Genomic DNA, 24,889 nt, shown 5'->3' on the forward strand with positions numbered 1-24,889 from the left:
CTAGTGGTCTAGTTGGACCCTAGGTACCCTCAGGATTCAAGGGGACTTAATCTCCCAACTTAAAATGGCCACAGGGCGTGTTTACACAGTGGGGAAGTGAGGGGACGGGGCCTGAGGTGACGTGTGCAAACACGCCCTGTGGCGCGTTTTAAGAGGTAGTTTTAATCCCCTGCCCTATTATATACTAGGGGCTTACAGAGGAGGTCATGCTGATCACAGGGGGACCCCAACGCATAATGTTCACTAGTGTATGTAGGTGTTTTCACTGTATTCTGAGTGTCTTTTAACATAGCACTGGCTCTAGGACTGGTTAGTCAGACTCAGTTTCCACCAGCATCCGTCTGAAAAAGTTGAGGGTACAGGATGATTTTGCAACAAGGCTTCTTTCTGCTCTTCTGTTTGTTCTTTCTGCACGTTATCCTTCTTCCTGCACTTTTCTTCGCCTTTGAGGACTTCTGTTGCTTCTTTCTGCATTTCTTTTTTTTCATTCTGTGCGTTTTTTCTTCTTTCTTCACATGTCCTATCTCTGTAGGCATAGTTAGAAATTAGCATTTAAAAAACCTTTGAAATTCACTGAAAAAACCATAGGTTTCAGGCACGTTATAGTTAGGAATTAGCATTTAATAAAACCTTAGAAATTCACTGAAAAAACCAAAGGTTTCAGGGGCGTTATAGTTAGCTGGACTTTTCACTTGTACAAAACCATTGAAATTCCCCCGTATAGTTAGTTCAGCTAACTATAACCCATGCGCCCGCAATGCACTGCTGATGACGTCACAAATTACATCACTCATGACATGGTCAGTGACATCACTGACGTCATCAGCAGTGCATTGCGGGCGCGCGAGTTATAGTTAGCTGAACTAACTATAACGGGGGAATTTCAATGGTTTTGTACGAATGAAAAGTTCCTAACTATAACGTGCCTGAAACCTATGGTTTTTTCAGTGAAAATATATATATATATATATATATATATATATATATATTACCTACTGGCAGTCGCCAGTAGGTAGATATAGTTAGGACCTATTTTCCATAGGAAATCTGCAACATTCTATTTGGAATAACGTTGGCGCCGATTGACGAATCTTCGCAAAATTTTCCAAACTTTTGGCCAGCTCCGGTCCGCTCCTATCCTGAAAATTTCACAGTGATCTGTCAAGCGGGGGCAGAGAAAAAAGGGGGGTCCCAAAACACGTTTTCCCCACACATTTTCCCATAGGACCTTTTGACGCAGCTACAGCCCGAACTGCTGATCGGAATTACACCAAATTTGGCAAAGAGGTAGTCCTCAGTTCAAACTCGTGCCTTTTGCTTAAATGGTGTAAATCCGTTCAGTAGTTCCTGAGAAAATTAGAGTTAAAAAGATAGATATATCTATGGCCTCGGAGGATCCGCGCACCCTCCCTGCACCCTCCCGAGCACGAGCTGAATGCTAATTGGCTGCCAACACTCTGAATCAGGAAGTGTTGCCAGCCATCTTGTGCCTCGGTAGAACCGAGGCACACGAAAACGCAAAAGAAAAGGTGCAAAACGCGACAAGGGGGCAGGGTAGAAACACCCTGACCCCCCTAGGCCTGCCAGGGGGTCCCACAAGGCCCCCCAAGGCCCCAAAAAATATATATATTTTTTTTTAAATCACAGGATGCGCTTAGGATCCGCACATCTCGCTGCCGAAAAAAAAAGACGAAGCGCGGGCGTTTTTATTTAGTCCCAGGGGAAATATGTATATTATAATGGGGGGCCAGAGGGGCCCCCCAGCCCCGGGGACTATCACCCCCCGGGGCTTATTGTTGAAAGGATGGATTGTAGTCACGAGGTAGGTTCAAGTAGAAGTTTATTGATAAGTTACAAGTTAGTTCAAGATGGTAGTTACAAGTTCAGGATCTCAAGATGCCAAGTAAATATGTTAAGCAGGCTAATTCAAGATCCCACCAGGAGCTGCATCTTTGCTGCTCAGCCTACTCCTCCAACTGTCATTCCTCCAGTCCACCAGGCACACCAACATTCTACACAGTCATCACGCATTCCAACATTCCATACACACATACTCATGCAAACTGGCTGAGCAGCAGGAAGTGTAAGTACAACATATCCTCTTCCCTTGAGAAATCAACGAACTAAAAAACAGAACAAGCTTTTAAGAGGGAAGCACCCATATGCAGAGGGCTTGTTGAACATTGCACCCAAAAGAATATTTTAGGTGAAGAAAGGATGCAAGATGAGGAAGAACATTGAAGCTGCAAGAAAATAGGTACGTATTGCAAAAGAACAGAGAATGGAAAAGTGAGTGAAAGTATACAGCAAGGAAAAGAGTGCAAATGAGAAAATACGAACATAACATAGCACATCCCCTTCCCTTGGAAACATAAAGAAGAAGAATCCAGAAATTGGAATAAATGAGAAACTGCAAATATGAGATAAAGAGGGAAACATATTAGCAATTCACATCAGGCACACCAACATTCTACACAGTCATCACGCATTCCAACATTCCATACACACATACTCATGCAAACTGGCTGAGCAGCAGGAAGTGTAAGTACAACACTTATCTGAATTATGGGGGGGGGCTCTCAGCCCCCCCAGCCCTGGGGACCGCCACCCCGGGTCTTGTTTTAAAAAAAAAAAGAAAAGACCCTGTGTGGGGGGGGCTCGAGCCCCCCCACACACCCGGGGGACCGCCACCTCCCCGGGGCACTAATTATTTCACATAGGGGGTCCGTTACGGGGGAGTGGGCCCCCCCTGGAGCCAATGATGGCCCTGGGGACCGCCACCCCCCAGGGCCGGCTCCTGCAGTGTCCCGGGGTGCCACGGGGACACTGCTGTTTGCAATGGCAGGGCGGGAGCCTAGCGGCTCCTGCCCTGCCATTGCAAACTGCTTTGCTTCATTGAAGTGAGAGCAGGGAAACCTGCTCTCGCTTCAATGAAGCAAAGCAGATTGCTTTTCCACATGGGGAGCAGCATGTTAGCTGCTCCCCATGTGGAAAAGCAATGCTGGCTCCCGCAGGAGGCGGGGAGCCGACTGGGACCATGGGGGGATTGGGGGCCCCCCATGGTCCCCAATGAGGTGGCCAGGCCCCGGGTGGATGGGGTCCCCGGGGCCAGTAGTGGCCCGAGAGGGGGGCCACGTGGCCCCCCTCCTAAAAATAAAAAATAAAAATGGCCCCGGGGGGTGGGGTCCCCGGGGCCACAACGGGCCACAGGAGGGGGGCAAGGCAGACCCAGGGGATGGGGTCCCCGGGGCAAATTATGGCAACGGGAGAAAGAAGGGGGAGCTACACAGACCCCCTTCTAAAAAAAAAAAAAGGGATCGGGCCGGAGGCCACGCCCCCTCCTTGCACCACTCTGTAAATGCGCCCCCTGGCGCGTTTGCAGAGGGGGATCTAATTCCCCTTTAATACTGGGGGTCCCTGAGGGCCAACTAGTCCACCAGGAACCTCCAGTATGCACCAAGGGGCTGCGTTGCAGAGAGGTGTAATGAGGCCACGCCCCTTTTTACACCTCTCTGCAACGCAGCTCCCTGGTGCTTACTGGAGGTACCTGGTGGACTAGTTGGCCGCCAGGGGACCTCAGGATTCAAGGGGACTTAATCTCCCAACTTAAAACGCGCCACGGGGTGCGTTTGCACTGTGGTGAAGGTAGGGGGCGGGGCCGGAGGTGATACTGTGCAAACACGCCCTGTGGCACGTTTTAAGTTGGGGAATTCATTCCTCTTCAATACAGAGGTCCCCTAGGGGCCAACTAGCCCATCAGGTACCTCCACTAAGCGCCACTGAGCTGCGATGCAGAGTGTTGTAAAAAGGGGCGTGGCCTCTGAACACCTCTCTGCAACTCAGCTCCCTGGCGCATACTAGAGATACCTGGTGGGCTAGTTGGCCGCCAGGGGACCTCAGAATTCAAGCGGACTTAATCCCCCAACTTAAAACACCCCACGGGGCGCGTTTGCACAGTGGTGAAGGTAGGGGGCGGGCCTGAGGTGATATGTGTGCAAACACACCCTGGTGCGCGTTTTAAGTTGGGGAATTAATTCTTCTTCAATCCAGAGGTCCCCTAGGGGCCAACTAGCCCACCAGGTACCTCCAGTAAGCGCCACGGAGCTGCGTTGCAGAGTGTTGTAAAAAGGGGCGTGGCCTCTGAACACCTCTCTGCAATGCAGCTCCCTGGTGCATACTGGAGGTACCTGGTAGGCTACTTGGCCCCCAAGGGACCTCAGGACTGAAGAGGAATTAATTCCCCTACTTAAAACGTGCCACAGGTCGTGTTTGCACACGTCACCTCAGGCCCCGCCCCCTTCCTTCACCACTGTACAAATATTCCTCTAAAATCAGCTGAACTACGAATTCTGATTTACTCACATGTTATCAGGAGAGAACCCAGGGCTGCATCGTTTAGCCCAGCACTGACTCTGAAAAGTAATTCTAAGCGTACTTACTAGTAACTTGTATTTCCTTCCATAGGAATCCATTGTGTGGCTTTCAGCAGAAAATTTTCTAAGTGTCCATTTTTGAAACTTACAAATATTCCTCTAAAATCAGCCGAACTACAAATTCCTATTTACTCACCTGTTATCAGGAGAGAACCCAGTGCTGTATCTTTTAGCCCAGCACTGACCCTGAAAAGTAATTCTAAGCGTACTTACCAGTAACTTGTATTTCCTTCCATAGGGATCCATTGTGTGGTTTTCAGCAGAAAATTTTCTCTGTGTCCATTTTTGAAAGGTACAAATATTCCTCTAAAATCAGCCGAACTACAAATTCCGATTTACTCACCTGTTATCAGGAGAGAACCCAGTGCTGCATCTTTTAGCCCAGCACTGACCCTGAAAAGTAATTCTAAGCGTACTTACCAGTAACTTGTATTTCCTTCCATAGGGATCCATTGTGTGGTTTTCAGCAGAAAATTTTCTGTGTTCATTTTTGAAACGTACAAATATTCCTCTAAAATCAGCCGAACTACGAATTCCGATTTACTCACCTGTCATCAGGAGAGAACCCAGGGCTGCATCTTTTAGCCCAGCATTGACTCTGAAAAGTAATTCTAAGCGTACTTACCAGTAACTTGTATTTCCTTCCATAGGAATCCATTGTGTGGTTTTCACCAGAAACTTTTCTCTGTGTCCAATTTTGAAACGTACAAATATTCCTCTAAAATCAGCCGAACTACGAATTCCGATTTACTCACATGTTATCAGGAGAGAACCCAGGGCTGCATCTTTTAGCCCAGCACTGACTCTGAAAAGCAATTCTAAGCGTACTTACCAGTAACTTGTATTTCCTTCCATAGGAATCCATTGTGTGGTTTTCACCAGAAACTTTTCTCTGTGTCCAATTTTGAAACGTACAAATATTCCTCTAAAATCAGCCGAACTACGAATTCCGATTTACTCACCTGTCATCAGGAGAGAACCCAGGGCTGCATCTTTTAGCCCAGCATTGACTCTGAAAAGTAATTCTAAGCGTACTTACCAGTAACTTGTATTTCCTTCCATAGGAATCCATTGTGTGGTTTTCACCAGAAACTTATCTCTGTGTCCAATTTTGAAACGTACAAATATTCCTCTAAAATCAGCCGAACTACGAATTCCGATTTACTCACATGTTATCAGGAGAGAACCCAGGGCTGCATCTTTTAGCCCAGCACTGACTCTGAAAAGCAATTCTAAGCGTACTTACCAGTAACTTGTATTTCCTTCCATAGGAATCCATTGTGTGGTTTTCACCAGAAAAGTTTCTAAGTGTCCAATTTTGAAACGTACAAATATTCCTCTAAAATCAGCTGAACTACGAATTCCGATTTACTCACCTGTTATCAGGAGAGAACCCAGTGCTGCATCTTTTAGCCCAGCACTGACTCTGAAAAGTAATTCTAAGCGTACTTACCAGTAACTTGTATTTCCTTCCATAGGAATCCATTGTGTAGTTTTCACCAGAAAAGTTTCTAAGTGTCTATTTTCACAAACTAAAAATATTCCTAAAAAATCGTCTGTGTGACTTAAACACATTCTTTCAACTGTTTAGGTTCGCCAGTGCTGGATCCAGGATCCACCACTGAGTAAGAAAAAGTAACGATAACACTACTTACCTGCTAAGTGAATTTTCTGCCATAGGATAACATTGGTGATTCTATGTGAAAATGTTTCTAAGTGTCAACTTTTAAAATACAATAATATTCCTTAAAAATAACTACTGTAACCAAAACGCTTTTACTCAACTGTTTACAGGAGATGTCCAAGGACTGAATGTAGGATCCAATCCTGTGGTTAGAAAAGTAATCCATAAAGTAACTAATTGCATTTGACTAGAAATTCACATTGAGCTCAATGTTGCATTGTGTTTGAAATTGTGTTGCCCATTGCAACAACTGTAACTACTGTACTTAAACGTCTATTGCCTATTTGCAAAGTATTTAAACTAAAGTAATTCATTCTGAGAAAGTATATTTTGCATTGTAATGTATAATGTAATTTAAAAAAAACATATCTAAAAATAAATAGTTTAAAAAATGTAGTAAATCAGTATCAAAAAATCAGTATAACAATTAATACATTAAAAATTGTCATTTACAAAACCTTTGAAATTCACTGAAAAAAACATAGGTTTCAGGCCTGATATAGTTAGGAATTAGGATTTAAAAAACCTTTGAAATTCACTGAAAAAACCATAGGTTTCAGGCCTGATATAGTTAGGAATTAGCATTTAAAAAACCTTTGAAATTCACTGAAAAAACCATAGGTTTCAGGCCTGATATACTTAGGAATTAGCATATAAAAAACCTTAGAAATTCACTGAAAAAACAATAGGTTTTAGGGGTGTTATACTTAGCTGGACATTTCACTCGAGCAAAACCATTGAAATTCCTCTGATATAGTTAGTTGTACTAACTACATCTCGCGCGCCCGCAATCTACTGCTGATGATGTCACATATTACATCTTTCATGACATGGTCAGTGACATCACTGATGACATCTCAAATGACATCACTGATGACATCATGGATGGCATCATCCACGTGACAATCAGATACACCTCATCATACACTAGTACAACCTTTCATCACTCACTGTAAAATACAGAGAGCTAGATTTAAAACCATTGACACACCAATACAAGTTTCTAAACACCCACTCAGTGATTTCTAGATCTATACACACATCTAATCACTTACCTATAGATTCACTCATACATGCTGTCAATGATCAATAGAACACTATCAAATATACTTATACACCTATATCGACATTACACACCAGCACACATCCTAATCACTTATGAAGCCATCCTACTCACTTATGCAAACAATGGACCATACTTACATTTACTTAGCTATACACTTATAAAAACACCACTTCATCTATTCATATAGATAATATCTCATACTTAGTGGGTTATAAAAACACTATTACAAGTATACAGTTATCCAGACAGTCACTCATACAATCACTGAGTCATATGTATACTTATTTATATACAACAACTGACACATACACTGGCTTTTATTTTCCTAGTTTGTTGGACATGTACCATTGAGACATATATTGGCTCATCACCACACCCATAAAGATATTCACTCACCCAAACAACTGTTATAACATGTAGTTTTAACTTCATATACCTACTGAATCAACTATTCACACATCTTTGGGCAGGCACACACCCCCCACCGAACCACACACACATTCACTCTCCCATACAAATACTCAGTTAACGAATCAATAAGTAATATAGACTTTCACGTAGCTAGTAACCAACTGGTGCAGCAGTTTACACAACAACTGACAAAGTGATACAGATATTCACACAGTTTAGTCACTATCCAATATATTTAGTGAGACAATATAAATTAGTCAAGTAAATAGTCACTCACACTGCTACTAAATCCTCTATCCAGATATTTATATTTATATATCCACTCATTCTTCAATGCAAATTTCTCTATATATATAATACATATTTAAATAACGAACCAAACCACATTCACTGGATGATGCCATCAGTGATGTCATCAGTGATGTCATTTGAGATGTCATCAGTGATGTCACTGACCATGTCATGAATGATGTAATATGTGACATCATCAGCAGTGGATTGCGGGCGCGCGAGATGTAGTTAGTGCAACTAACTATATCGGAGGAATTTCAATGGTTTTGTTGGAGTGAAATGTCCAGCTAAGTATAACACCCCTAAAACCTATTGTTTTTTCAGTGAATTTCTAAGGTTTTTTAAATGCTAATTCCTAACTATATCAGGCCTGAAACCTATGGTTTTTTCAGTGAATATATGTGTGATCAAGGGCACAGGGTGCTCGAAACGCGTCACAGAGGGAGACAATAAAACAACATTACTGCCTTACCTGTTTGGGTCCGTCTCTCTCTGTTCACCGAAAGGAAGTACGAGGAGTCTGGAAGAATAAATATATATATATATATATATATATATATATATATATATATATATATATATATATATATATATATGAAGTCCAAATCCCCACTCCAAGCAGAAAGAAGAAGGGTCTGACACAGCCAGGACGCATAAAGAGGATTTATTCCAAGGTAGGTTACAACGCTGAATGTAACATTGGGCAGACGCGTTTCAGCGGTTCAGCTTTCATCAGTGCCTGTTACGATGTTTGGAGCCTCGCACCTGGTGGCCATTTAGATGTTCTCGTGGCCACTCCTACCATTTTGCTTGGGGCTCCTCCTTAGTTCTTAAAGGAATACTGCAAATCGCGTTGTAAATTCAGACAGGTGCATGCTGGTACTTGCAGTCCTTCTGTGGATCGTCCTTAAGTAAGTAGAGGATCCGCTCGCCCAGTGGCGTCCCAACGATGTGGCCTCCGGACTGCACCCAACCACAGCTGTCTGCGAAGTTGACAAACCTCACTGGAAACCCCTTAACGCTCCCTGCAGTCAATGCTGCTCCTCTCTCCCCACGCAGTGTTGCTTTCACCCTGTGGTGCTTCAGCCTGCGCGAGGGGGCGCCACGTTTTGCATTAACATACACAAAGTCCATTCAAATTGCTGGCTAACGCGGTGCAGCCAGATCGAGAGGGCGTGTCAGAAGGCCGGTGCCTGCAATGCCGGCCAAACATGAAGTCCAAATCCCCACTCCAAGCAGAAAGAAGAAGGGTCTGACACAGCCAGGACGCATAAAGAGGATTTATTCCAAGGTAGGTTACAACGCTGAATGTAACATTGGGCAGACGCGTTTCAGCGGTTCAGCTTTCATCAGTGCCTGTTACGATGTTTGGAGCCTCGCACCTGGTGGCCATTTAGATGTTCTCGTGGCCACTCCTACCATTTTGCTTGGGGCTCCTCCTTAGTTCTTAAAGGAATACTGCAAATCGCGTTGTAAATTCAGACAGGTGCATGCTGGTACTTGCAGTCCTTCTGTGGATCGTCCTTAAGTAAGTAGAGGATCCGCTCGCCCAGTGGCGTCCCAACGATGTGGCCTCCGGACTGCACCCAACCACAGCTGTCTGCGAAGTTGACAAACCTCACTGGAAACCCCTTAACGCTCCCTGCAGTCAATGCTGCTCCTCTCTCCCCACGCAGTGTTGCTTTCACCCTGTGGTGCTTCAGCCTGCGCGAGGGGGCGCCACGTTTTGCATTAACATACACAAAGTCCATTCAAATTGCTGGCTAACGCGGTGCAGCCAGATCGAGAGGGCGTGTCAGAAGGCCGGTGCCTGCAATGCCGGCCAAACATGAAGTCCAAATCCCCACTCCAAGCAGAAAGAAGAAGGGTCTGACACAGCCAGGACGCATAAAGAGGATTTATTCCAAGGTAGGTTACAACGCTGAATGTAACATTGGGCAGACGCGTTTCAGCGGTTCAGCTTTCATCAGTGCCTGTTACGATGTTTGGAGCCTCGCACCTGGTGGCCATTTAGATGTTCTCGTGGCCACTCCTACCATTTTGCTTGGGGCTCCTCCTTAGTTCTTAAAGGAATACTGCAAATCGCGTTGTAAATTCAGACAGGTGCATGCTGGTACTTGCAGTCCTTCTGTGGATCGTCCTTAAGTAAGTAGAGGATCCGCTCGCCCAGTGGCGTCCCAACGATGTGGCCTCTGGACTGCACCCAACCACAGCTGTCTGCGAAGTTGACAAACCTCACTGGAAACCCCTTAACGCTCCCTGCAGTCAATGCTGCTCCTCTCTCCCCACGCAGTGTTGCTTTCACCCTGTGGTGCTTCAGCCTGCGCGAGGGGGCGCCACGTTTTGCATTAACATACACAAAGTCCATTCAAATTGCTGGCTAACGCGGTGCAGCCAGATCGAGAGGGCGTGTCAGAAGGCCGGTGCCTGCAATGCCGGCCAAACATGAAGTCCATATATATATATATATTTTACTGGCACTTATATTACCTAATGGCAGTCCTTTAAAAAGAGAAGTCGCTGCACTCAAATAAGTAGATTTATTGTTAAGACTACAACAGCATAACACAAATGCGTTTTCACCAAATGGTCTTGTTCACGGTTGATGACTCTTTTATTTCATTTTTTGCTTAAACATCATCACCCAGGCCTGCTTACAATGTGGCACTCTGGGATTTGTATTGACATATCAGAAAAACAACATGAGAATCTTCTGAACACCAAAATATACTTCAGAAGGACATAAAAATACTTGGCAACATTGTAAAAAAACAACTATAAATAAATATGAACAAAAATAAATCTCAATAGTGAGGTTTATGTTCATATGTCTCTTGGTAGGTGTTTAATTAATAAAACAGGAATTCCTATTTATTGAGTTTTGGGATTGATTGGCCTAGTTGGCCCCGGCTCCTTATAAATGCCCGCAAGTGGTCATCATCTATATGTAATTATAAAGTCAATTAGTTGGACAAATCACTGGCAGCCGACACATCCTTATTTCTAACATTTACAAGAGACAAAATGTAGATAAAATACAAATTAAATAATCTTTGTTGTTATTTGTTCGATTGACTACAGGGGCAAGCAAGAAACTGTTTCCACACTGTTCACAAATAAATGTCTAATTCCTCATCGTTATTAAGACCAAAAGGTGTCTTGGTTGTCAGTCATATAATACATTTTTACTCCGGGCATTGTGGTTGTTTGATTTCTTTGCCACCTCTTTAATTTTGTGTGATCATGGCAATACCATAAAACTTCATTATTTTCCAATCATTTTCATGCTCTTTCATATATAATGTTTTGCCATCGCATAGCTGGGATCTTTATTTGATGCTGCACCAATAAGTTCTAGAATTATCTTTTTAAGACTATAAGTAGTACTGCATACATATTTGACATCACACTCACACTCAACATGTACCTCATATTTCGACTCACAAGTGATTTTTGATCTGATCGTAATTATATGGTTATTCCTGCCATTATTTGTCTTGTATCTTTCCGATTTTACAAGTTCTGCATTTGATAAAGCCGGTTTGTAATTTGATGAGCCAATACTCTGCTTTTCTGTCCTTTAAATGACTACCGACTAGTTGGTCTTTGAGTGATGGTGATTTTCTAAACGTTATGAGTTGTCTTGATCCCAATATGTTTCCAATGTCTGGATCGTGGCAGATTAAATTCCACCGTCTATTGACGTTTTTCGTATTTGCTGACTTTCTTTGCTGTATGTTAGTATAAGTCTTATCTCAGTTGTATCCTGCTGTATATTTGAGTATTCTTTTTTGGTTGGGAGTGTTTGCACTCTGGATTTCTATTTCACCCCATCAAGACCCTTTTTGATATCTTGCATTTATACCCTCTTTTTTCAAATCTTTTGTTGACATTCTTATAGTGATTTGATACATGTTGATCATTGGAAAAATTTCTACACCTATATAAAGGTTCACCATATGTATGTTTCTAATTAAAGGTCTGGGATGAAAACTGGAACAGTGCAAAACGCCATTTGTGGCATTTGATTTCCTGAACACAGGGGTCTCAATTTTTTTATCCTGAATGTATGCGATAATTTCCAAAAAAGCAACTCTTTCATTGTTGATAGTACAAGTGAATTTAAGGCCTAAATCAATATTATTCAGTTCATTAAAGTATATAATAAATTTCTCCGTGGTCCTATGCCAAATTTGGAATAACTCCTCGATATACCTAGAGCCACTGGAATTATGCGATTGTGCGGATGCAACAGTCTTCGCATGATTATAGATTTGCTGCATATGCAGTATAATACATCATCTGCCACATAATCTGCAGATTTTAACAACAACAAAAAAGCTGTTTCTAGCTCAAACGGTTCAAAAGTTACTAAAAATGCAGCGGCACCTGTTGCCGCGCAGTGGAAGGCCCTTTAGCAAAGCTGGACTAGTCACCTCTCTGTTGCTTATTTCTATATTTAGGTGTCTTTAGAAAAAAAACTGGACAGGTCAGCTTTCTGTTGCTTATTGCTACATTTGGGTGTTAAACAGGTACTAATGTGGTGCAACCAATAACCAGACAGTGTACAAGTTTAAAAATGATAAAATATTGAAGTAATACTATTACAAAATGTGTTGCATTAAGCAGCATAATTATCATTTTCTTGCCGCATAATTTACTCAGACCAGCCGCATAATTTGGCCCACTCCTGCTGCATAATTCCATTATTTATTTACTTATTAATTAATATTTTGCTAATAACATCGTTTGATGAATCTTCATGAAACTTTCCCCCAAAAAAGTGCATCCACCACGCTGCACATGAGGCTTGGGCACCTTTGGGGAGGGGGGTTCCCAGTGTCTGGCCCTTTGTCCAACTCCATGCCATGAATGGCCAAAGGTCAAGTGTGGCAGTGGTTGGCCACCTGCAAGGGGTTGGGTGTGGTAATAAAATCTTACTTTACGTTTAAAAAAAACACAGAAATTCACTGAAAAAAAGCAAAGGTTAAATTAATGTTATAGTTAAGTGAAAATGTCAGTTACAACATAAAATGTTGAACTCAAAACACCACTTAAACTCACCAGTTACATTTTACTAAGCTAACTAGACTTGTATCCCCACCATGCTTTGTGTATGGCCACACAGATTGCATTACCCATGATGTGTTCAATGACATAGTGATAACACCACTGATAACATCTCAAATGATGTCATTAATAACAACACTGGGCTTGGTGGGGGCACAAGTTTTAGTTAGCTCAGTAAACTGTAACTGGTGAAATTCAGTCGTTTTTTGAGTTTAAAATGTAACATTTGCTGACATTTTTACCTAGCTATAAAGTGACTTTAAACTTTGTTTTTTTCAAAGTATTTCTATGTGTTATAGTTAGCAAAACACAAAGCGCGTCATAACTTGTGCCACCAACCATGTTGTTCTTTTTAGCTCTTTCTTTTCCTTCTATGCTGTTGGCAAATTGGTGTTTTGAGGATGGCAGACATTGTGAGTTATGGCATAGGTGATATGTGTCACTAACTACGACTGGCAAATTTTAGTGGTTTTGTGCATTGGAGCCAGAACAATAGCCCGTTTTTAAATGTGTGTGTTTTTAGTGAATTTTACAGGGTTTTGTTTCTGACACTTAAATTGCAACCCTGCCCCTATCTCCCCAAGGGCAGCCATCCCCCAGTGCACATACAAGTTGGCCTACAGCGCTTTGTCTTTGGCCAGACCTTTTTTTTTTCTTCTTGTTTTAGAATTTGCAGATCCTGCTTTGGTAATGCACACCCAGAGCAAACTTCATGCCCAAGTGCCACGAATCACGGGCAAGCTTCTCAATCAATCAGTGGATTTATATGAGGTGACTATTCTCCCAAGAGAGTATCCAGACGCTTGAGGGTCTTGATGGATCAGGTGACTCAATCAAACAGTCAGGTCTCAAGTGCTTTCTGGAATGCCAGTAGAGAGCTGGAGGTCTGTAGCTGCAGAGGCCGTACCAGGTTTTCGCTGTGAGGTAGGAGAAGGAGCATCCTCCGCTGTTGCTTCGGTGGATGAGAGGGGTGTGGGCGAGTGAGAGGAAGGCGGAGAATCATTTTCTGGTAGGATGGTGGCAGTTTGGCGGTGGTTGATGTAGGCTGGTCCTTGGTTGTGCAGTGCTTTGAAGATGGGGATCATCAGCTTGAATTGACATCTCTGGTCCATGCCTCTCTGTTGTATGATACAACCATGCATGCCTTTACAACACGGTCTGAACTATGAGTGTATCTTTACCACACATACCTTTACAACGAATTCCATAAGGGCATGTTTACAAAAGGGATATGCGTGGTAAATTGCATATCCTAGCCCACCTGCCCAGCACCCTAACACCCGATACCGAGCCCTGTAATGCACCCTGGCCCAGCCCTTAAAACTACCCTAACCCCAAGCCCTAACACTTTGTCCCTGTCCTGAAAATCTACCTCAACCCCCCCGCCCTGCCTCCTCAAACCGACCCTTCCCTTAAAACATCCCTCCCCTGCCCTGAGCCCTACAATCAACCCTGTCATGCCCTTAAAACTACTCCTTTGCCTCCCACCGCCCTGAGGCCTAAACCCTGCCCCCTGCCAAAAATTACCCTGAGCCCTAAAACTGACCCACACCCTGCCCTTAAGACTACCCCTTTCCGTTCCCCTGCCCTGAGGCCTAAAACCTTGTCCCAATCCTTAAAACTACCCTGAGCCCTAAAACCCTGTCCCTACCAAAAAAACTACCCCAAACCCCTCACCCCTGCCCAGAGCCCTAAAACAGAACCACATTCCTAAAAACTACCCCCCCCACCAAACCCAACCCCCAGCCTCACTTACCTGATTACGTCTGGAGCTTCCTGTCCCAATGCTTCATGTTTCTCTCCCCGCCCATCCGGACAGCTAGAGTAGACCTATGTCTGCCTTAACCACGCATGTGCATGGTTAAGGCAGATGAGTTGTTTAAGCAAGCGTTGTAACAACAGCGGTGAAATGACAAGCGTGGCTCAGCCCGCTCTGTAAAGGGCGTTAACCCTTTGAAGTCTTCCCTATAACATTTTTAAACAATTATCTCAAAAACTGCTGAATGGATCTACATCATACCAACAAAAGCATGCTTTCTGAGTAGGTTTTCTACTTTTATGCCAAGTTTGGTGTAAATTCATTCAGTGGTTTTGGCTGTAGACTCAAGCAAAATTTGTTATGGGACCAAAATAGGAAAGCAAATAATTGTCAGCCCCCCCACCCCGTTAACCCTCACCTTAACCTTTTTTCCCGTGCACTGATCTGAATGCAAATTGACATTATGGATCTTAACTGATCACACCAAGTAAATGCCAAACTTAGTGCAAATCTGTCAAAGGGGGCAAAAGTTATAGGCAAATCAAAAAAGGCCTTCTTAATGGAATGTGCCTCTGACCCAGATATACAGAGTTACCTTGAAGAAGAACTATCAATGGTTTGTATACAACTCCCATTCCACATGAATCAGTGAGGAGTTGATGGTCAGCCATTAGCTGATACATCACATGATGACAGGGGAGTTTTACAGATGGTTTCTGATTACTAGGAATATTATGGACAAGACATGGCTCTCTAGAGACCTATTGCTAGGACATTAAGGGGAGAAAATGCCTTTGCAAAGTAAGCACCAGACAATACACTGGGATACCAGTCACTAGGATTGCCAAATGACTCTATGTCACAGGAGACACAACTGTAGTTTGCCTTTACAAACTATGCAAATATAGTATATTCCAAGCACTTGAATTCATATGACCCAAGACTAAGTAAGTCTTTATTGGTTGATTGTTAAATATGTTGCAAAGCAATGCACAATAAAATACATTTGAAATACATAAAATGTACACACGATGCCTTCATCATCAGCTTAAAAAGCAAAAAATCATCTTGACCAAGACTTAGATAAGCAGATTTAGGGGAAAGGACTCTCTACCTGCCCTATATCTTAAGGTAGGTTGGCCCCCAGACTTTGTGTGCTGTGTGGCGTGGCGGCTGGTGCATATCAATAAAATATTCAGGTTAGATGAAACTGGTCATCTGGGAGTACCTGCCCTGTCCCCTGGAGGGAACACGATGTGCAGTTATAGCGATTGTTATTATCTGAATAAGCATGTAAGTGCAAGTGCGGCAATTAAGGTGCAATGGGCATTTTTGATGTAAAGTGCGGGTGCAGCAGTTTAAGTGCACTAGTGCTTTATCCGGCTTGTAGTGCCTGTATGTAAATATGAAATAAAGAGCGGTGTTAAATGCAACATCTGAGACAGCGGCAGGTGACTTTAAAGGTTTTACCGTCAACTCCCTGATCAAGCAGCCCCTTGTATTCAGTGGTGCTGGATTGGAGGGATTACTAGTGATTCAGGTTCTGCCAACCTGTGGTCGGAGGTGCAGGTGAAATGCTTTAAGCTGAGCTGTTTCCGCTATTTAAGCTAATACATGCATCCCCACATCTACTGAAGCCCTGGCTATTTTCTTGAATCTTTGAAAGAATTTCCCAGTTGCACAGTTCAACCTAATGTCCGTTGGTTCAAAGCTGGCCATCACTGCCTCCCTGCAGGGCCTTATTCCTCAATCGCTCCATTCTCTTTGCAGGAGCTCCAGTCGAACCTCGATAAGAGAGTTGCAAAAACAAAGTATATGACTAATGCCCTCCTGGCCCTGGTCGCATAGCCGACAAATGTCTTGATCTTTGCGCCTTTTCCATGGGGGATAGTGACTTAAGATCGGTAGTAATACCAGCCTGTATTTCAGGAACTGTACCTTAATCCAGTCACTATAGGATTTGTTTTAGTAGCCCTGTGGTTTCAGCCTGGTATAACAGTGGAGTGTCATCCAACCATCTGTATGTCTAGACAGGCAGTTTTGTCCTCTAGCACTGACAGCAGCTGTGTGATTGCTTTAACCAGGTTTTTAAACTTCAGATGGCTTATGGGTGAGTCCCAAGCGCTGGGTAACCCCAGGGTGGTCAAGGCCTGAAGCAGAGAAATCTGTGCAAGGGAGATATGCTTTGCTTCCAATTCGGACCAGAGGTGATGACCCGGGGAGCATTCTGTGGCCAGCTTTAGTTTGTGGCAACACATCGTGAAGGCCGCCTTCTGGGCCAGGGACTGCTCAGACAATACACTGGGATACCAGTCACAAGTTTGCCAAATGACTCTATGTCACTGGAGACACAACTGGAGCTTGCCTTTACAAACTATGGGAATATAGTTTATTCCAAACACTTACAATCACATGAATCAAGACTAGTACGCCAATGATACATGAAGGTGATAAAATCTTAGGTCTGAAGCAACGTATTCCTGGTGCCACAGAGTCTAATAAGAGTAGGGATCTCCTACCCATTCCCCAACTTTAGAATCCTCCCCTTCATTAATACACGGACAAAGTACAGCCTCAGGCAAATGTGGTGTTAGTATACATCTTAGTAGGTATCCTTTGAAATCCGTGGTTTCGGGAGGTCGCACAGAAGTACTTCGCGACTATTGCAGAAAGTATCAACATGGAAACAATCTATGACCTTTACGCCTCTACGCAGAAATTCCAGTTATATGTATTCTCAATGACACAATGTGCATTTATTATCTATTGAAAGACACTAAAAACATAGTGCAGTGCCCTGCGTTTTAAAAGACTAAAATGGCATGGTACCTGTGAAAGTAAGGTCCTTAGAGCAAGGAGACGTCCTTGGCTGGCTGCTTCATGCAATGGCGAACGATCGGCCCAGGAGCCTACAACAATAACAGTTCAGTTAAACACAACTTTACATAGAAGTCAAGTGAAATTATTAGAAAATATACATGTTTGAGTAATAATTGAACGGCTCGGGTACAGGCCTTTAACAGTAGGGTGGTAGCATCATTAAAGAAAGTTACTTTTTTATTGCTTTTATGAAAATGTTTAACTTGTGTTAAATTCATAATATACCTGCGCTCTTCAGAATAGAAAGCAGGCAATATCAACTGACACAGAGCAGTATCTTTATAATTAACAACAAAAAGAATGAAGCCAAAAACAAGTCAGTATCACAACCCTTCAACATCAGTATCATTGCATATCATCAAGCAGCTTGTTAGCACAGCACAGCTTCAAATGTATATATAACATGCTTACCTCTCAATCTAATGTGGGATGAACCAGATTATATATAACTCCCTATCTATTACTCGCGAATTTCCCCTTCGATTTGATATGAATTAGATGTAAATGTAGTTCAAACACAAATCATACCTAGATATCTTATGATTTACAGGTGACTCCAGCCCGCCGTAATCAGCAACATGCTGGGTTTTCATTAGATTTATCCACCAGTGCCAATGCCATCAAGGTTCACTCGCTTTGTGCAGTAGATTTGCCACTGAGTGTTTGCTGTCTATCAGTAGTCGCTATCTATGCCATATCTGGCACGTGTAGAAAAATGTTTGTTTTTGTTTTAAACATAAAAGCATAGCAATAGTTATGGTACACGAGTTAAATGTGCACTTGCGCTAAACATATTCACTATTTAACAGAGGTTTTCCAACCATGTCCAAAATTAGTGTGGTAGTCACTGCACATTAGTGAGAGCTGGTGCCTTGAAGTTACTCTGCACAGAAATTCAATGATTTGTAGGCCACAGCATTACACAGTTAACCGGTTCACCGACAGATAGCAATACTGATGAGGTCAGGGACTAGGTGGACCATGATATCCACATTTTGCTATTCTATGGCTCGGTTTACACAGGTGTCTCTAACCAGTGGATAGTGAGCTACCAGTTGCTCCCAGCTCAAGCTAATTTTTTAGGTCTCGCGTGCGTTGCAGCGCAAAGAGCTGCTCTGCCTCTGCGAGAGATTATGTAGGAGAGGATTTTCTGAAAAGGGCTTTAAGCCCCGCCCCTCATTTCCATTCGCTGGCGTCACCGTTTATGGTAAACGGTGGCCTGCCATTGGAAATGAGCTTTCTAGGGTGCCTCCTTTTGGCTTTTTGCTCCAGCCCACTCGGACTGGATCGCCTGCTTCACGGCTTTCGTGAAGCAGTTTCTTATCGCAAGGAGGCATGCTATGTAAACAAGCCATGCGATCTAGTCCGGATGGGCCAGACAAAAAAGGAGACATGGCGCGCGTGTTTTTTTTGCATCTCGCTTTCACTTTAAAGTGAAAGCGCGATGCAAAAATAAACAGCGGCTGCCTGGCGAGCGCTTGTTGTACATTTGTAGCGATGTGCAGTGCTGTTCTGTGCCAACCTGCTGAGTTGGTGACCCCTAACCATAACAGAATGACCCCTCACCCTCAAAGTTTAATTAATTTCCCGTTCTCTCACACCTTTTCTGCATCGCCTTTCTGCTGCGCTTTAGGAACCTAAAAATGGATGAGGCATGGTGGATCAGAGCCTTGGGAGGGTGAAGGCTGAAGAGAACAGTTGAACATCTAAAGTCAGATTTGAAACAGTCAGCAATTTAGAAAATGCTGAGCGTGGGCACTGCAAAAGAAGCTGCTGCAGTTTTATTAAAGTGGCAGACAGACGGACAGGGCAGTCTCTTCGGGTGGTGGCTCGGGGCGGCGGGCTTTGCAGCATCTTGCGGTCCAGAAGGCAGAAGGATTCCTAGTGTAAGAGTCGTCGTTTCTGTCTGGCAAAGTGTCCATCCAGGGTAGCTCTGAAGGGGCCGCGGGACTTTGACTGAGAGGGATTATTACATGAGCGACGGCTCTGATGATATAGTTGGCGCGTGCCTTGTGACCTGCAGGGCATTACTGCAAGATGTCAGCTCATGTGACACGAGGCGCATTGTTACAGGAGGGCCGGCCCTAATGTTGCAGATGCAAACCTTCAATCAATCAATCAATCAATCAGTCGGTATTTCTATAGCGCTACAATCACCCGTGAGGGTATCCAGGCACCTTGCGCTCTGAAGGGCATTATTTCCATATGTTAGACCATGTGCCGTAACCTGTTTCATTATTATACAGTAGTTTTGTGTCATGAAGGGCATTAATACGATGTCTTAAACCAGGTGCTGTGAGGGGATATCAATATTGGACTGTTGTTTTGTGTTGTGAAGGGTATTATTGCCATCTTTTAGACCATGTTCCGCAGGGATATCATTATTGGACGGTAGTTTTGTGCTGTGAACTGCATTGTTGCAGTATTTTAGACCATGTGCTGTTAGGGGAATCGTTATTGGAGTGTAGTTTGTGCTCTGAAGGGCATTATTGGGGTATTTTAGACCATGTGGCCTGACGGATATTATTATTGGACTGTAGTATTGTGCTATTGCAAGTTTGCAGACCATGTGCTTTAAGTTGTATAATTATTGTATAGTAGTTTTGAGTTGTGAAGGGCATTTTTGAAAGATTTTAGACCATGTGCTTTGAGGGATGTCATTATTATATTGCAGTTTTTTGCCCTTAAAAGCCTTATTGCAAGCTTTCAGAGCATGCGCTGCGAGCAGCTTTAACATAGGGCTGCAGGCACTATACTGTGAGGTTTATTATCACAGCACTGCAGGCATCGTGCCGTGAGGGGCATTAACATAGGGCTGCCGGCACTATACTGTGAGGTTCGTTATCACAGCACTGCAGGCATTGTGCCGTAAGAGGCATTAACATAGCACTGCAGACACTATACTGTGAGATTTATTGTTACTTCACTGCCGGCATCGTGCAGAGCGGGGCATTAACAGAGAACTGCAGGCTCTATACTGTGAGGTTCATTATCACAGCACTGCCGGCATCGTGCAGAGAGGGGCATTAACAGAGGACTGCAGGCACTATACTGTGAGGTTCATTATCACAGCACTGCAGGCATCGTGCCGCGAGGGGCATTAACATAGGGCTGCAGGCACTATACTGTGAGGTTCGTTATCACAGCACTGCAGGCATTGTGCCGTAAGAGGCATTAACATAGCACTGCAGACACTATACTGTGAGATTTATTGTTACTTCACTGCCGGCATCGTGCAGAGCGGGGCATTAACAGAGAACTGCAGGCTCTATAATGTGAGGTTCATTATCACAGCACTGCCGGCATCGTGCAGAGAGGGGCATTAACAGAGGACTGCAGGCACTATACTGTGAGGTTCATTATCACAGCACTGCAGGCATCGTGCCGCGAGGGGCATTAACATAGGGCTGCAGGCACTATACTGTGAGGTTCGTTATCACAGCACTGCAGGCATTGTGCCGTAAGAGGCATTAACATAGCACTGCAGACACTATACTGTGAGATTTATTGTTACTTCACTGCCGGCATCGTGCAGAGCGGGGCATTAACAGAGAACTGCAGGCTCTATAATGTGAGGTTCATTATCACAGCACTGCCGGCATCGTGCAGAGAGGGGCATTAACAGAGGACTGCAGGCACTATACTGTGAGGTTCACTATCACACCACCGCAAGCATCGTGTGTAGTACTGCAAGCATTATACTGTGAGGTTTGTTATAGCACTTCAGGCATGGTACAGTGAAGGGCATTAACATAGGACTGCAGGCATCGTGTGTAGAACTGCAGGCACTATACTGTGAGGTTCGTTATCACAAAGGTGCAGCCATCGTGCCACGAGGGGCTTTAACATAGGGCTGCAGGAACTATACTGTGAGGTTCATTATCGCAGCACTGCAGGCATCGTGCCGCGAGGGGCATTAACATAGGGTTGCAGGCACTATACTGTGACGTTCACTATCACAACACTGCAGGCATAGTGTGTAGGACTGCAAGCATTATACTGTTAGGTTTGCTATAGCACTACAGGCATTGTGCCGCGAGAGGCATTAGCAGGGCTGCAGGCACTATACTGAGGTTCGTTGTAGCACTGCAGGCATTGTACCGCGAGGGGCATTAACAGGGCCGCAGGCACTATACTGTGAGGGTCATTACCACAGCACTGCAGGCATTGCCCTGTGAGGTGCATTAACATAGGGCTGCAGGCACTGTACTGAGGTTCGTTGTAGCACTGCAGGCATTGTACCGCGAGGGGCATTAACAGGGCCGCAGGCACTATACTGTGAGGCTCATTATCACAGCACTGCAGGCATTGCCCTGTGAGGTGCATTAACATAGGGCTGCAGGCACTGTACTGTGAGGTTCGCTATAGCACTGCAGGCATCGTGCAGAGCGGGGCATTAACATAGGATTTCAGGCACTATACTGTGAGGTTCGTTATAGCACTGCAGGCATTGTGCCGCGAGGGGCATTAACCGGGCTTCAGGCACTATACTGTGAGCAAAAACCAAAGGAAATGATGGACGGAGTGTTGAACATTGCAAGCACTCACCCCCAGTCAACTGATCTGGGTTTAATCCATCACCGTTCTTTTGCCCACTATGTCACCCCAGTTCATACATGGCCATATGCAAATCAGTCTGACCCTGTGCCTCATGGGAACAGTCCAGCCCGAACTGCCAAGCCATGTCTTCCCTGGACCGGAAACAAGCTTCCTAGGACCGGTTTCTGGCATTTCAGCCGTCTTCAGCCAGGCTTGCTGGAATCCAGTGGCAAAGTGAGCAAGGGGCTCACGTCTGAGCATACCCTGCCAACTTATGGTGAACAAAGCAAAAACCAAAGGAAATGATGGACGGAGTGTTGAACATTGCAAGCACTCACCCCCAGTCAACTGATCAGGGTTTAATCCATCACCGTTCTTTAGCCCACTCTGCCACCCCAGTTCAGACATGGCCATATGCAAATCAGTCTGACCCTGTGCCTCATGGGAACCGTCCAGCCCGAACTGCTAAGCCATGTCTTCCCTGGACCGGAAACAAGCTTCCTAGGACCGCCAGAAACCGGTCCTAGGAAGCTTGTTTCCGGTCCAGGGAAGACATGGCTTAGCAGTTCGGGCTGGACGGTTCCCATGAGGCACAGGGTCAGACTGATTTGCATATGGCCATGTCTGAACTGGGGTGGCAGAGTGGGCTAAAGAACGGTGATGGATTAAACCCTGATCAGTTGACTGGGGGTGAGTGCTTGCAATGTTCAACACTCCGTCCATCATTTCCTTTGGTTTTTGCTTTGTTCACCATAAGTTGGCAGGGTATGCTCAGACGTGAGCCCCTTGCTCACTTTGCCACTGGATTCCAGCAAGCCTGGCTGAAGACGGCTGAAATGCCAGAAACCGGTCCTAGGAAGCTTGTTTCCGGTCCAGGGAAGACATGGCTTGGCAGTTCGGGCTGGACTGTTCCCATGAGGCACAGGGTCAGACTGATTTGCATATGGCCATGTATGAACTGGGGTGACATAGTGGGAAAAGGACGGTGATGGATTAAACCCAGATCAGTTGACTGGGGGTAAGTGCTTGCAATGTTCAACACTCCGTCCATCATTTCCTTTGGTTTTTGCTTTGTTCGCCATAAGTTGGCAGGGTATGCTCAGACGTGAGTCCCTTGCTCACTTTGCCACTGGATTCCAGCAAGCCTGGCTGAAGACGGCTGAAATGCCAGAAACCGGTCCTAGGAAGCTTGTTTCCGGTCCAGGGAAGACATGGCTTGGCAGTTCGGGCTGGACGGTTCCCATGAGGCACAGGGTCAGACTGATTTGCATATGGCCATGTCTGAACTGGGGTGGCAGAGTGGGCTAAAGAACGGTGATGGATTAAACCCAGATCAGTTGACTGGGGGTGAGTGCTTGCAATGTTCAACACTCCGTCCATCATTTCCTTTGGTTTTTGCTTTGTTCGCCATAAGTTGGCAGGGTATGCTCAGACGTGAGTCCCTTGCTCACTTTGCCACTGGATTCCAGCAAGCCTGGCTGAAGATGGCTGAAATGCCAGAAACCGGTCCTAGGAAGCTTGTTTCCGGTCCAGGGAAGACATGGCTTGGCAGTTCGGGCTGGACGGTTCCCATGAGGCACAGGGTCAGACTGATTTGCATATGGCCATGTCTGAACTGGGGTGGCAGAGTGGGCTAAAGAACGGTGATGGATTAAACCCAGATCAGTTGACTGGGGGTGAGTGCTTGGCTGCTTGCAATGTTCAACACTCCGTCCATCATTTCCTTTGGTTTTTACTATACTGTGAGCGTCATCGTCACGGCACTCCAGGCATCGCGCAGAGCGGAGCATTAACATAGCACTGCAGACACTATACTTTGAAGGTACATTAGCATAGGCCTAGGGCGCCGTGCTGCGAGTGACATTAGCCAACGACTGCAGGCACTGTGCTACAACTGTGCCACTACTGTTCTCGGCCGCAGACGGAAGAGCCAATCTGGGGTGACGTTTCCCCGTGCCTTCCTTATTTATGCCAAGCACACAATAGGTTAATGGGCAGCACCTGCAGAAAGGCAACAAGCCGCAGCAAGAAACTGCTGCATTCGGCTGTATTTATGGGGCGGCGTTCCACACATATTTAGTTTTCGCAGCGCATTTCCGCTGCGTTTTACATACTATTTTACATAAATTAGCATAGATATTTAAACGCTTTGACAAAGTAGGGGAGAGCTTAAAAGGCTGGCACACCCTTCATGACCCCCAGAGAGTGCTAGAATTGCCCTGCCCCCTGGGGAAGAAGGGATCCCCAAGGTTCTCTGTGCGCCCGGGTCCAATGGAGAATTAAAATATTATTAACTAGTTTTTTTCCCTTTATTTCTAGCGCTTGTTGCTAATGCGTTCCCTTTTGATATAGCCATGAGTATCGCGTGCTACTATTACCAAGTGAAACAGTGTAGATAAATGAGCCGGTACTCACCGGTACCGAGTACGGCACTTCTCAGTTTTCTCCCAGTATGACACTTCTCAGTTTTCTCCCCTAAAGTGCTGGGACTTCTCCTTGTGTCAAGAGAGTACCGGTATTCCTAGAGTCGAGCTGGGGTCGGGCTCTGGGGTTACCTTCAGAGGGAGATGTCTGTCCAGCGCTAGGTTGCCCCTACTCCCTTACACTCTAAATGACAGCGTGACAGGAGTGAAGAGAAGTGGTCTGACAGACAGAGCCGCGCATATTGGAACTGTTGCGCTGTCCGAGAGTAAGGCTGCAGCGTTGGAATACGTCATTTCGGCCAAGTTCGACTAATGTTTACAGTGCACAAATCG

General features: G+C 44.8%; 1 protein-coding gene across 4 annotated transcripts in view; it reads right to left on the bottom strand.

Annotated features, from left to right (window-relative positions):
* ASB5 (ankyrin repeat and SOCS box containing 5) overlaps positions 1 to 24,889 on the bottom strand; it is a 576,687-nt gene that overhangs the window by 155,179 nt on the left and 396,619 nt on the right. For all 4 annotated transcript variants that reach the window (XM_085641860.1, XM_085641862.1, XM_085641863.1 and 1 more), the window contains exon 2: positions 17,544 to 17,623. In XM_085641860.1, coding sequence (XP_085497986.1) covers positions 17,544 to 17,623 — 80 coding nt within the window. The remainder of the gene's footprint in view (positions 1 to 17,543; positions 17,624 to 24,889) is intronic.

Source organism: Triturus cristatus, chromosome 2_2 (assembly GCF_964204655.1).
Source record: "Triturus cristatus chromosome 2_2, aTriCri1.1, whole genome shotgun sequence".
Classification (NCBI taxonomy): Eukaryota; Metazoa; Chordata; class Amphibia; order Caudata; family Salamandridae; genus Triturus; species Triturus cristatus.